This window comes from Eleutherodactylus coqui, chromosome 9 (genome assembly GCF_035609145.1).
Source record: "Eleutherodactylus coqui strain aEleCoq1 chromosome 9, aEleCoq1.hap1, whole genome shotgun sequence".
NCBI lineage: Eukaryota > Metazoa > Chordata > Amphibia > Anura > Eleutherodactylidae > Eleutherodactylus > Eleutherodactylus coqui.
Window position 1 is genome coordinate 140324490 of NC_089845.1, and position 14585 is coordinate 140339074.

At 43.5% G+C, this 14585-nt stretch overlaps 1 protein-coding gene across 3 annotated transcripts in view; it reads left to right on the forward strand.

Annotated features, from left to right (window-relative positions):
- The window catches only part of ARFGEF1 (ADP ribosylation factor guanine nucleotide exchange factor 1), a 168136-nt gene that overhangs the window by 117196 nt on the left and 36355 nt on the right, over positions 1-14585 (forward strand). For all 3 annotated transcript variants that reach the window (XR_010786634.1, XM_066578563.1, XM_066578564.1), the window contains exons 18-20: positions 1-172; positions 3113-3264; positions 3373-3501. Coding sequence is in view for 2 of the 3 variants with exons in the window: in XM_066578563.1 (XP_066434660.1) it covers positions 1-172; positions 3113-3264; positions 3373-3501 (453 nt within the window). In the remaining variant the exon portion in view is untranslated. The remainder of the gene's footprint in view (positions 173-3112; positions 3265-3372; positions 3502-14585) is intronic.

Genomic DNA, 14585 nt, shown 5'->3' on the forward strand with positions numbered 1-14585 from the left:
GTGAAGAATAAAATGACTAAAGAACAGTATATCAAAATGAATCGAGGTATTAATGACAGCAAGGATCTCCCTGAAGAGTATCTGTCTGCCATCTACAATGAGATCGCAGGAAAGAAAATATCCATGAAGGAGACAAAGGAGCTTGCAATCACTACGAAATCCTCAAAGCCAAGTGAGTAGAAAGTGTGAACGATGGTTGTCCCCTTAGCAGCGATTCTCGGCCCGTGTAAAAGAAAAATAAATTGGCATTGTTCAACAGGCTTGCCAATCGGAGATTGTTACATGGACTTAGAATCAACCAGTGTAAAAGGACCCTTAGATGTACTGAAGAGATCTTCAGACCAACAGATCTGCTGTATGTGGATATACCGATAGTGTATCCAATGAAACATCAGCATTTTTGTGATTTTTTTTTTCTGTTTAAACCCCTTTAAGCATTAGACATACTGCTACATCCTGGGCGTGTGGAGTTTGTATGGATCGGGAGTTGATCATGCTCCATACACAGCCGGTGCCAGCTGTCTTTGACAGCCGACACCTGCCCACAACAGCTGTGATCAGCGTTGACGTCTTGATAGACTGCTTGTCAGGACGTGATATAATGCAATACTATGGTATTGCACTAGACTGTGTCAGCAATCAGATGATCACAAGTTCAAGTTCCCTATGAGGACTAAAAAAAAATGTAAAAATGAGTTAAAAAAAAAAGTTTTGATAGTTATTAAAAAAAAATGTAAAGATAATTAAAAGTTTATCAAAAAAGGTTTTTTTTCCTTTTTTTTTTTTTTTATTTACAATAAAAAATGCATTATTGCCATGTGTGTAAAAGTGCAATCTATCAAACGGAGACATTCTTTATCCCACACGGTGTACATCCTCAGAAAATAAAATACACAACGACAAAATTCCACTTTTTTGGTCACCCTATTTAAACAAAAGAAATCGAATAAAAAGTCATCAAAAAGTCATATAAACTCCAAAATGGTACCAATAGAAAACTACAGGACATTCTGTTAAAAAAAACAAGCCTCACACAATTATATTGATGGAAAAATAAAAAAGTTATGGCAGCAGAAAATGTTATTTTTGTTTTCCAAAAATATCTTATATTTTATAAGTAGTACAGCAAAAAAAACAAGACAACAACCCCCCCCCCCCCCCGCGAAGATGGCAGAACTGCATTTTTTTTTTACTTCACTCTACTTAGAAATGTTTAAAAGCTTTTTTCAGTACATTATTTGCTACATTTAGTAGTACCAGCCAAGAATGCAATTTGTCCCGCAAAAAGCAAACCCTCAGACAGCCACGTTGATGGAAAAATAGGCATATGGTTTTTTTTTTGTAATTGGGGACCTAGCTCAAAATTGTACCAACTAAAGCAGGCCTGATCTCTGGCTGCAAAATAAGAACGTTCTGGTTCTGGTATATGGTTTCACACAAAATGTATTTTTGTAAAAAGGAAAAAAAAAGTTTTATATTTTGCAAAAGTGGTAAAACATAATAAAACCTCAATAAATTTGGTGGTGTCGTCGTAACGACTCGTAGAATAAAGGTGACACCATAACGGCACCACACTGTGAATGCCTTAAAAATGCATAGCATAGACCAGCCGTGGAATAGCATTTTTCCATTTCTCCCTGCAAGAAAAAAAATTATAAGGCCTCCTTCCCACGAGCGTGACGGGCTCCGCCGCGTAATATTCCGCGGTGAAGCCCGTCACGGCGCCCCCCAGAGACCCCATACTTACCAGCGAAAGATAGCGTGAAGACGCTTCCCCGCCCACCGCCGTCGCGTCATGTGACACGCCCACCACGTCACATGACGCGGCCGGCCGTGTCACGTGACGCGCCGGCCGCGTCATATGACGCGCCGGCCACGTCATATGACGTGCGGCGGTAGGCGGGGAAGCGTTTTTTCACGCTATCTTCCGCTGGTTGCAGCGGGAGATAGCGTGAACGGACGGCTACCATTGACTGCAATGGAAGCCGTCAGCGCGTACACCCGCAGCAAATAGAACATGCTGCGGGTGAGAATGGGAGATTTCACGGTGCGTAATTCCGCGGTGGAATTACGCATCGTGAGCATTGTGCTATTAGGTTCAATAGAACCTAATAGCAGGGTGCAACGCTGCGGATTTTTGCCGCGGATTTACGCGGCGTAAATCCGTTCGTGGGAAGGAGGCCTAAAAGTTATTCAAAACATTATATATACCCAAAATCAGTTCCTATAAAAACTAGAACTCGTCCCACAAAATAACAGGTGTCCTACAGCTACACGAAAAATGTTAACGTTATACCTGCTGGAACGCAAAAGGGAAAATGGTTTTCTGACTCTTAAAGAGACTCAGTCAGCTATTTTCAGCCCTTTAAGCTAAACTTATGGGTTCAAAGTAACTGGCCCACTGAGTCCAGGGATGAAGTCTTATACTTACCTTCCCCGCCATTTCCTAGGTGTCACTACTTTAAGCTGCGCACTAGGAAGTCCTCTATCTAAACTTAGAATGGGAGGACTACTTCATGCGCAACAGTGAATGGTGGGGAAGGTAAGTATAAAACTTAGACCCCCGGACTTAGCAGGTCACCTACTTTGAGCCAATAAGCTCAGCTTATAGGGCTCAAAGTAGTTGACAGATTCCCCGTAAGCCTAAAATTAGTTGGCACTAAGGGGTTAAAAATGCACTTAAGGCAACCGAATTCTGCGTCACATGGTTTTACATGAGACACAAATTCAAAATGTACAATTAAAAAAATGCCATTTTCAGGATGTTTTTTTTCCACTTTTAACGTGACTTGTTGGATTAACCCTTTCCAATCCACTGTCTGACGTCTGAAGACATTACGATTTAAGGCTGTACAGCTCCGATGCTGGAAGACGTCCGTCGCGGTTCTCTTACTGTATATTGCCAGCCTCTCTACTGTGGAGTCTATCCAACCTGTCACCTCATGCAGTACTGGCTTTAGCCAGCAGATAGCGCCGTTGGGAAACAGCAGAAAAAGAGTAAGACCCCTAGGAAAACCAGTATACAAGTTGGATTGGAAAGGGTTAATGGGTTTTTACTGTTGTGGTTCCGGCTGGTGACTGCCGGAGTTGAGCGCTCTGATGACTCTTTTAGGTGTTGCCAGTGAGAAGCAGAGGAGGTTACTGTATAACTTAGAAATGGAGCAGATGGCAAAGACCGCCAAGGCTTTGATGGAAGCGGTCAGTCACGTCCAGGCCCCCTTCACCAGTGCCACTCATCTGGAGCACGTCAGGCCAATGTTCAAGGTGAGGTTTGTGACCTCTGAACCTGAGGATGCTCTTCTCATGTCATGATTCAGGCAGTAAATAGAAGGATTATGGCGGTAAGGTCACACATGTTCGTTTTGTCTTCAGTTGGCATGGACGCCTTTTCTTGCGGCATTCAGTGTGGGCTTACAGGACTGCGATGACACGGAAGTTGCCTCTCTGTGTTTGGAGGGAATCCGCTGTGCAATAAGGATTGCGTGTATCTTCAGTATCCAGGTAAGCGGGCCTCTTGTCTTAAGATTTCAGTAGAAGAGAAAATGTTCTTGTTGCCTTTCTAGTTGATTTTTGTGAATATTCCAAGAACATAAGAGAGGTTTTACGCCACTAAACATTAAAATGTATGTTCTTGTTCACCTCTGGACAACCACTTCTCAATCTTTGTGCACCTTTTTACTTTAACCCCTTAGTGACGGCCCAATAGTGTTTTTACGTCTTGCCATTGCAGGACATGTATGGAGGGAGATAGCGCCGCTATCTCCTTCCATGCAGCGCGGGCGTCAACTGTTTATTACAGCTGACACCCGCAGGCATTAGCCGCAATCGGCCTCGCGGCCCATTGCAGCTATTAACCCTTTAAATGCCACTGTCAATACTGACTGCGGCATTTAAATCCCCCGAGCAATGTTCGGGGGTCCCGTACGCCCCCCCCACGGTGAGATCGGGGGAGCCGTGCAGGTGTCATGGCATCCGGAGGCCTTCTGAAAGGCCCCAGGGCTGTCTTAGGAGACTGCCTATCAAGCCATCCCTGTGGGGTGGCTTAATAGACTGCCTGTCAAAAAGCAGTATGATGTAATGCTATAGCATTACGTCATACTGCAGGAGCGATCAAAGCATCGCTGGTTATGGTCCCCACTGGGGACTGAAAAAAAGTGTAAAAAAAAAACAAAACACAAAGTTTTACTAATTATTAAAAAAGAAAAAAAAAGTAAAGTTAAAAAAAACCCTTTTGCCATATTTGCAATAAAAGAAATTAAATAATAAAGCAAACATATGTATTTGGTATTGCTGCGTCCGTAAAAGTCAGATTTAGCAAAGTAATGCCTTATTTGCCCGGCACAGTGAACGTCGTCCGAAAAAAAAAATAAAGAACACCAGAAATGTGCTTTTTTGGTCACCCTGTCTCCAAGAAAAAATGTAATAAAAAGCGATCAAAAATTTGTTTTTATACAAAAATGGTACCAACGGAAACGTCAGGACATACCGCACTAAATGAGCCCTCACAAACTATGTCGCCAAAAAAATTAAAGTTATTGTGCGCAGAAAATAGAGACAGAAAATAATTTTAAAAAATTGATAACTTTAAAAAACTTTAAAAAACTATATGTTTGGTATCGTAGTAATCGCATTGACCCATAGAATAAAGTTATCATGTCGTTTTTGTTGCAGTTTGTGCGCCGTAGAAACAGGAAGCACCGAAAGATGGTGGAATGTCATTTTTTTTTTTCTCCACTCAGAATTTAAGTACATTGTATGGTACATTAAATAGTACCATTCAAAAAAAAAAACTTGTCCCGCAAAAAACAAGCCCTCATACAGCGACGTCGATTGTATAAATAAAGGCGTTACGATTTTTTAAAGGGGGGGGACACACGAAAATGGAAAAAAGCAGAAAAGCTCCGTCACTAGGGGGTTAAGGGCTTCCCCAATATAGAAAACCCATTTTATATAGAATTCTGAATTATTGGTGGGTGGGGCATCCTTTTTCCAGTGTCCCCCACTCTGGAGAACATGTCCCCTTCTGTAGTACACAGATGAGCCATTCTTTTGAATTGGCTCAGTGCTTAACCCCTTCACATCCTAGGTCATATATGTATTTGCCATTGAAAAATGCATCTTATCCCGAAAAAAAAAACCCCAAACAAGCCCTCATTGAGATTTGCCATCTGAAAAATTAAACTTATGATTTTTTTTTGTTTTTTTTGAAAGTGGGAATACTAGGACTGCCCTTGGTCATGAAAGGGTTAAGCTGGTCTACTCGTATGCTCTCAGTTTCTAGAGAGTGGCCACATTTAATCTTTATGTTCACCTTGTTTGTTGGCGGACTCAGTGTCTTTAGGTGGATGTAATGTAGTTTGGATGAGCGACTGATGTCCATGTTGGCTCGGGCGGCCTGTTGATACAGACAGATACAGCGTCGGCTCGTTCAAAGGAGAAGTCGTTCAGTCGTTCACATTCGCTGTATAAGTGACTCAGAACACTGAACGACCGGTATTTAAACCGATTAGTGAACGCGCTAACGATGGTTTATAAGCCTGCAGAAAATTAACGATGAATGAAAAGTAAACTATTTACCGATCGGCGGCTGCCTTTGCATTCAATGATTACCTTTTAGTTTTCACACATTTTAAAAGATTTTTTTGAACAATAATTGTTCCATGTAAAAGGGGTTTAACCACTTATTGACGCTCCTCCCTCAAGAGATAACATTATTGAGTAGATGGATGGGATAATTAGGCGTCATAAATAGTCCATTACGTCTTTGGGAGACAAAAACATTTTTATATTCCATATATTACAGATACCCTGTTTCCCTGAAAATAAGCCCTACCCTGATTTTTCAGGAGGCTTGAAATATAAACCCTACTCCAAAAATAAAGCCTTACCTGCATTACATTAAAAAAAAAATGAATTCATTATCTAGCAGGCTTTGTCCAAGTCCCTCCCTCTGCTGTCCGAAGCATTTCTTGCAATCGTCGGCCGCCCACAGAAGATCACTCCTGGTTATGGGATTCATAAATCCCACCTGCAGGAAGCGATGGCTCTGATTGTTTCTCGAGCGCTGCTCAGCCAATCAATACAGCCTCGATGAACCAATGGCTCTGAACCAATCACAGCCATCGCGTTGTGGAGGTGTGATTTATGAATTGGCCAATCAATGCCATGGTGCAGTGCATCGGAGCTCTGGAGAACAGCGAGAGGGATCTGAACCGAGCCTGCTAGGTAAGTATAATAAGACATCCCCTGGGGAAAAAAAGACCTAGCGCCTCTTTTGGGGCAAAACTTTTATATAAGACAGGGTCTTATTTTCGGGAAAAAAAACATGGTATATAGATATGTATGTTATGAAACAAATTCTTCTTAGGTTACATTGCCTATTTATGCTGGGGATAGTACGTACTTGGGTAATTGTCTAGCCAAGTCTTACATAGTGATATTTGTGCAGTGCAGTTATTAGAAACCAGGTTCAGCAATCATTTTCTCCTGTCCGAGGGCACGGCTATCTAACCTTGTAATATCGTGTTCCTCGGAGCAACTGTTGTTTCCCAATTTCCTGTTTATGCGATGATTAGAATGTAATGTAACGCTTCATATTCCTGCATGTTCCCTCTATGGAGGGAGGAGGTGAACGGCTTCTGTACACCTTTATAGACCGCTAATCCTGGGGGCTGGTGGGAGACAATACAGCAGAAAAGTCCTCTACAACTAAACCCTCCTAAAAAATTACTATTAGCAAACAGAAGAATGTCAGTTTTGCTTATTATGCTGAGAATGGATAGATCAGCCATCAGTCATCCAAGGTGTAGGGCGCCCTGGGGGGGGGGATTTCACACATTTTTTTTTTTTAATTAAGCCGAAAGCGGAAGTGGATTTACTGTAAAAGTTATGGGAAATATAATGGAAGGACTTCTATTCTTCCTGCTGGATCCACTGCTGGTTTTGACCCCCAAACACTCTGTGAGAGACCTCTCCAAAGCTTCATTCACACGGCAGAATTTCCAATTCTGCAGTGAAATACGTCCCATTTTAGCATCCCACTGAATGCTATGAAAGTTCACACCATAGTTCATACGGCACATAATTTTTGGCATACGGCTCTGACATGGTCTTATTACGGTTTCCACACAAACTACGCATTGGGTGGCTGTACACAAATTTGCCTTATTGACCGGTGCTGAATCCAAGTCCGGATCCATATAAAAACCTGCATCGGAGATTCGGGAAGCTGGAAAGGGGAATCCCATCGGACAGAACCGAACAACGCCGAGCGGACCCCATTGACTATACCTGTATGCTTTCTGCCTTGTTTTGAGACGAAAGAAAAAGCTCTTTACCTATTGGTAAAGAATCTGAAGATTTATATACGTTTTTATATCATTTATATCGTCATGGGTGTAAAAAAAAATTGAAATCCTTGAAGTTTTCATTTTGGTCCCTGAGGCAGACTGATAACAGGCAGATATTTCATGTTCTGTGACATAGAAGCAGAAACTAAAAAAAAGTGGCAACTGCACTCAAAATACATCTGTTATCAGAAATCTACCAAATTACAGTATACACACTAACCACATTAAATAATGCAAGGTTCTTGGTATATAATTTGATCAAATCATGTTGGCCCATCTACCAACGTCCATGTGACCAAGCTTTAGATGGATCCTAACGCTAATACCAGGTGGTTTAATCTTAACCAGGGAAAGATGAGTACCTACTAGGAATGAGCGAGTATACTCGCTAAAGCACTACTCGCTCGAGTAATGTGCCTTAGACGCGTATCTCCCTGCTTGTCCCTGAAGATTCGGGAGCTGCCGCAGCTGACAGATGAGTTGCGGCGTGGAGCAGGGGAGAGCGGGTGGTAGAGAGGGGGAAAGAGATCTCCCCTCCGTTCCTCCCCGCTCTGCCCCGCAGCTCCCCGCCCGCCGCCGGCCCCCGAATCTTCAGGGACGAGCAGGGAGATAGTCGTCTAAAGCACATTACTCGAACGAGTAGTGCCTTAGCGAGTATACTCGCTCATCCCTAGTACCTACCTTTTCAAGAATGCATCTTTCTTGGGGCTAAAGATGCTAATGGAATTAGGGGAGCCTGTTAACCTATGTAAACACAGGACCAAAAAGGTCAAGCGAGTAAGAATCACTCACTTGTCGGAGTTGCTTAGTTTTCAGCTCATCTAAAAAAAATCAAGCGACTGTTGGCCCATGTGATCAGGCAGTCGATATGAACGACTGCCTGTTTTCTGGCCAGCTAGCTCCATCTACAGTAAAGATCTCTGGTGCGTTCCATTTCCATTCAGTGAGTAATAATCACTAAGACTACCTTTGAGCGATTTAAGTCAATAGCAAAAATATGGCGCGGTATTAAAGCCTCTGCTCCTGCAATCAGGCAGGAGCAGGTCGGGTCCTCAGCTGTCAGGCACAGCCCAGGACCCGGAGGAGAAGGTAGAAACTGTTTTTTTTTTTAACCATTTCTGCCTTTTCCTTTCCCTAGTGTTGCCTATAAAAGACCATTTCTCCTTTCCAGCCTCCTGAGTTGGTTTCCTAGGGCGATGCAGACTCCAACCCCAGATGTCTCTTGCTCTAAATTAATAAACTGGCTTTCTGCGCTAATTATTTGTACGCGGATGACGACGTATCTTTCATTGTTTCGTTAAGGATAAATTGTACCATTATCCTCATGCATATTCTGTAGATAGATGGATTCTGGGTAAGTAATCCAGAAACTGTCAAGCTGCTATTTCTGGTGTAGTTTTATTTTAGATCTCATTTCCAGTTATTTCCCGAAGGCATTTACAGGATGTGAATTAAGTGTAATTAGTTTAGAGCCTCAAAATTGGACCAAAAACTCTGGAGAGTCTATACACACAATTAATAATTGAGCACACAGGTCATGGAAGGCAACCAGATGTTAAATAGATGTACAGTGCAATGCAACTAGCAGAAGCAGAAATGTTCAGAGCAAAGCACCACCTCACACCCTCCCATCTCCAACCAGGCGCTTAACTATAGGGGATGTCGGGGATGCGGTTGGACCCGGGCCCAGGAGCCTTAAAGGGGTTGTCCCGCGCCGAAACGTTTTTTTTTTTTTCCAATAGCCCCCCCGTTCGGCGCGAGACAAACCCGATGCATGTGTTGAAAAAAAAAACGGATAGTACTTACCTGAATCCCCGCGCTCCGGTGACTTCTTACTTACCTTGCGAAGATGGCCGCCGGGATCTTCACCCTCGTTGGACCGCAGGTCTTCTGTGCGGTCCATTGCCGATTCCAGCCTCCTGATTGGCTGGAATCGGCACACGTGACGGGGTGGAGCTACGAGGAGCAGCTCTCCAGCACGAGCAGCCCCATTCAACACGGAGAAGACCGGACTGCGCAAGCGCGTCTAATCGGGCGATTAGACGCTGAAATTAGACGGCACCATGGCGACGGGGACGCTAGCAACGGAACAGGTAAGTGAATAACTTCTGTATGGCTCATAATTAATGCACGATGTACATTACAAAGTGCATTAATATGGCCATACAGAAGTGTATGACCCCAACTTTGTTTCGCAGGACAACCCCTTTAAGGGGCCCATAAGGCCTCTCTTCTCCATACAGGGAGCCCAGTGCTATGAATAAAGCATTATAGTTGGGGGCCCTGTTACAGGTCTTGCATTGGGGCCCAGAAGCTTCAAGTTACGCCTCTGTCTCCAGCCATTCATTCTTCCTGCTTTGACTCAACACACATTACATTAGAATGTTCAAAACATGGAAGTAGAAATGCTTTCACTTTAACAAGCTTCCTTCCACAGTTCTGTCTGGATGGGACAGCTGGAACAAAACCGGAGTACCTAGTATCCCGTTTTATAATAGTCTTGCTACCCTCTACATTTCCGTCAGATCAGCTTGTTTCTGAACTTGTATTCTACTACTATAGAGGAATAATTTTTTAGTTTAAGAAAAGTTTGAGCAACTGATGAAACAAGACAAAAAGTTTACAATAATTTTACCAAAATGCATGTAATTCAAAACAAACGATAGCGGGAATATTATGAGATGGGGCAATGCACTCCTGACTATAAAGTTCCTCAAATTTGGAGGTTGCCTGTAACACAGAAGCAGAGGGTTCGGGAATATGATTCTGTGTCACAGGCAACCTCCAAATTTGAGGAACTTTATAATCAGGAGTACATTTTCCTCTGATACACAAAAAGGAACTTATCCCTGTAAGGTAAGGAGCCGCAAGACCTGCTCACATGTACTGACTGTGGACAGGATACAAATCTCCAACACACAATGGGGCTATAAGATCCCAGGGACATTCACATGTTCCACGACTGATGTGTACCTGATCCTGTGCAGTGAATGTTCTGTGGGGGCCTTTATGTTGGAGAAACAAGACTAAAACTTAAAGCGAGGGTGAGATCTCATCGCCACACGATAAAACAGAGAAGAGCAGAATTCCCTGTGACGGAGCACTTTTCTAGTCATGGACACAACATAGAAGATATGAAAGTTATGATACTGAAAGGCAATTTCAAGTCACAAAGCCATAGAAGAACTTGGGAATATAAATTTATAACAACTTTTGACACGTTCTATGGAGGGCTAAATTCCTCACGAGGATTCATACATGTCTGTGCCTTGTCATAAGTATGTGTGTATAAATATGCATGCCTCTTCGGATCTATTTCATTTAAGCCTGAAGAAAAACCCTGCATTGGCTCGGAAGCTCGCTGTACCATCATGTATTTTTGTTAGCCATTAAATGGTATCATATCTACAAGATAACCTGGTTTCTCTTGCTGGGAACAATCGTATATAATATTGTAACGCTCAAGAAAGGCATCCAGGCCCCTCTTATACTCCTCTATTGAGTTTGCCATCACCACGTCCTCAGGCAGAGAGTTCCACAGTCTCACTGCTCTTACAGTAAAGAATCCCCTTCTATGTTGGTGTAGAAGCCTTCTTTCTTCTAGACGTAGAGGATGCTTCATACGTGAAACGTCTCCACAGTACGCTATTCACCTGACGGATGCCAACAGGGTTTACGTTTGACCTCCGTAAGATTGGTATACTTTTTTTTTTCCAGCACAGCATAGAAAAGCTCAGTCGATTACCCTTTTTTATGTGGCGGTATACCATGTGATGCATTGTTTGTATTTACCATGCCACTGTACGCCTATTGAGTGGCCAATATTTAAGCCTTCTATCAAAATGATATGCCTGGCATTCCTCCAGTGTATTACTGCGGCAGAGGGCTCCAACGTCTTCATACTTCGGAATACATTGTAGCCGTGATGGTATAGGAAACATATGCTTTTGTGGTCAGACCTCAATGTTACTGACCGCAGTGCGACACGTGACCCGTCTACCATCATACCGCGCTTTGTCTGACTGATGCCCTATAGTACAGTAACATACCATTAAGTCACAGCCTGTAATTCCCGGACACATTTGTATTTTCCTTACAATTAACCCCCCTTCCTGCCACCCACATTAGAAAGATCTTACACTTTTAAGACTTTCATCTCCACTTGAATTACTTTGTATATTCAGGGATTTGCATTACTGCGGATTTAACTCGAGAAACCTTCAGAATCTTCCTTGTGCCAGGTGAGTGGAGCCCGTTATGCCAAGTGTTTGATGCCCTTTATAAACACCGGCAGCGCAGTGTAGATTAGAGTTACTAGAATAATCCGTATCCTGTATAACTAGGTTTTCAGAATCCGTATGCTTTTGATACCTTCCTGTATCATCTTAAGGTTCATATATAGACATGATGCTTAGATAAAATGTAGAGTAACTTTAGGCCGCCTTCGCACGGGCAACAAAACCGTGCGAGATGTGTGCGCGTCTAGCACCGCACAAATCGCTTTTGAATGGGGTCATGCACATTAGTAATCCCCCCCCCCCCCCGCATCGCGCTGCGATGTAAGAAACAAATCGCTACATGTCCTATCTTTGGGCGTGCCCTCGCATCGCATCACCCATTGATTTCAATGGGGCCGCCAGCAGCATTATTGCACCACTTGCTAGATGCATGCGATGTGAGGTTTCCCCATTGAAAGCAATCAAAGAAACTGCACGATCAGCCGCGGCGGAGGATCGCTACTTCTCCTAAGTGATGCGATGAGATTTTGATACATCTGCAGCAAAATTGCTCGTTAGCGAACGCATTATCAGACCATGATTCACGCACCGATATTGCACTCATCTATGTGAACTTGGCCTTGGTCAGTGACGTACATCGCACGTGTTTACCAGCAATTTTTCTGTGGTTTTCAGACGTGTATGATACATTTTGGTGTTTAAAAAAAAAAAACTCAATTAGAATAATAAATCTGTTTTTCATTTAATTGAAAAAACTGCATGTGGTTCAGATAGTTAAAATGGTAAAGCATGCATCGTACTCGCGTGTAAATCGCATGGCATGTGAGTGTTTTTGAGGTTTTTTTTCTCATTACCAAAGAAAATAATAGGCAATTCTTGAACAAGAATCGCCCAAAAATAGGCAGGCAGCAGCTGCGGCCCGATCGGGAGCAATGGTGCGCGGACCTGCATTAACACGTGTTTGTGAATGTACGTGGGCACGTCGGTTTTGTGCGCAACTATGTACGCACCAGTACACGCTCGTGTAATTGAGGCCTAAGGCCACTTTCGAAACCGTTGCATTTTACTGTGACTTTGTGCCGCGTTTTTGAACGCATTCTGCAGCGTTTGACAGCGTTTAACGCACTCAATCATTGTGATGGGTGAAGAGGTACATTAAAGAGTGCTAAAACGCACTAAAATACAGCAGAAAGTGCTCAAAAATGCAGTTTTCTGATCTACTTCCTGTATCGGTTCTTCACAGGTTTCAAGATCTGTGATTTAAGTAGGATCCTGTTCATTACCGTGTGTCAGGCTGAAGCCACAAGGGGCAGTATTGGCGCGGCTGGAAACCGTGGAAGCATACAGCCTCTGTAGTTTTAATTCCAAGTCATTGTTACAAGGCTTGTATGAAGAGTCTAACTTTGGCATGAAGGAATGCTGCCTTCCAATAGGTGGCACTGTGCAGAATGTATTCCATCTCCCTTATTTGCATATTACCCAGAGGAGCATGAATGGCCTTTTGATTCTCCTAAGGAAAAAAGATAAATTGACTAAGACACCCAGTGATTTTGCTGAAAGTTGTCAGTTTTTTTCACCAATAAAACAAGGTAGTCAACTCTATCGGCTGCATGGTTTTGCAGGTGAAACTGCTAATTTTTGACAAAACTGCCACTTAACAATCCCCATGGTTTTCAGCTGCATCGCCGTTGTATAAGTGGTACCCCACGTGGCCTCAACCTCACAATGTATCTTGTAACCAGCCATACGTCCATCACATGACCAGAACGTATTTGTATCCACTGAAAGAAAACAATGAAGGACCCTATTAAATCCGAGCAAGTAGAGATCGTAAAACGTGTGAAGAATTGATACAAAGAGTGTTTTTAGAAAATTGTTACCTTTTCACGTTACAATGAATGACCGTCATTTCCTGAAATTAAACATCCCTTTAAATGTTACCCGCCTTGCACAGTTGTGCTATTAGCTCGTGGACAGGCGCTTCCATAACATTTCAGCTCCCATGTAAATGAGGCATTAGGCCTCATGTCCACGGGGAAAATCAGGCCCGCTCCGGATTCTCCATGTAGAATCTGCAGCGGGTCCCTCCTGCCCCGCGGACATGAGCGCTGAAAATAAGAATAAATCAGAATTAACTCACCTCCCGCACGCTCTGGATCCTTGCTTCGCTGCCGCGTCATCTTCTCTGCGTCGCGGCCGGATCTTCTTTCTTCGGCCCGGCGGATGCGCAGGATGACATTGGTGACGTGCCCCGCGCATGCGCCGGCCCGCAGCAAAATGATCCGGCCGCGACTGAGAGAAGATGGCGCCGCGGCGAAGAGAAGAAACGGAGCGGGTGAGTAAAATCTGATTTTGGTCTCCCGCGGATCCGGACGGCTTCCATAGGCTTCAATAGAAGCCCGCGGGAGCCGTCCCCGCGGGAGACCCGCACGAAAATGGAGCATGGTCCAGATTTTTTCATGCTCCATTTTTTTTTTAAATCACTTTTATTGACCATCCGCGGGTATTTATCTACCCGCGGGTGGTCAATGCATCCCTATGGGGTGCGGATCCGCGGGCAGGAGAAGAGTTAAAATCTGCTGCGGATTTTAATTCTTCTTTTGCCCGTGGACATGAGGCCTTAAGGTGCTTTGACTAATATAGCGGTGCAGTTATAAAGCAGCGGGACACACACAGTAGTAGTGTGGATCTAGAAGACGGGGAGGGATGGGACTGCATTCACATATAAAGGGTCGCTGCCTCCAGTGTGATGTCTGCTCCATCGAGAAATAGGCAAGGAATCATCCAGCAAGCTGTAAAAAGTAATCAGTCCGTCTTGAAGGTAACTGAGAAGCAGCAAGAAAATCAGAAACCGTCCGTCTAGTGTTTATATTCTGCAGAAAATTCGGAAAATTACTTTTTCAGCTTGGACTGCGCAATTTCTAGAAAAAAATGAATGCTTGCAATATTTCTCTGAATTGGTCCATTACAGATCAGGCATCCAAGAAAGCACATATAA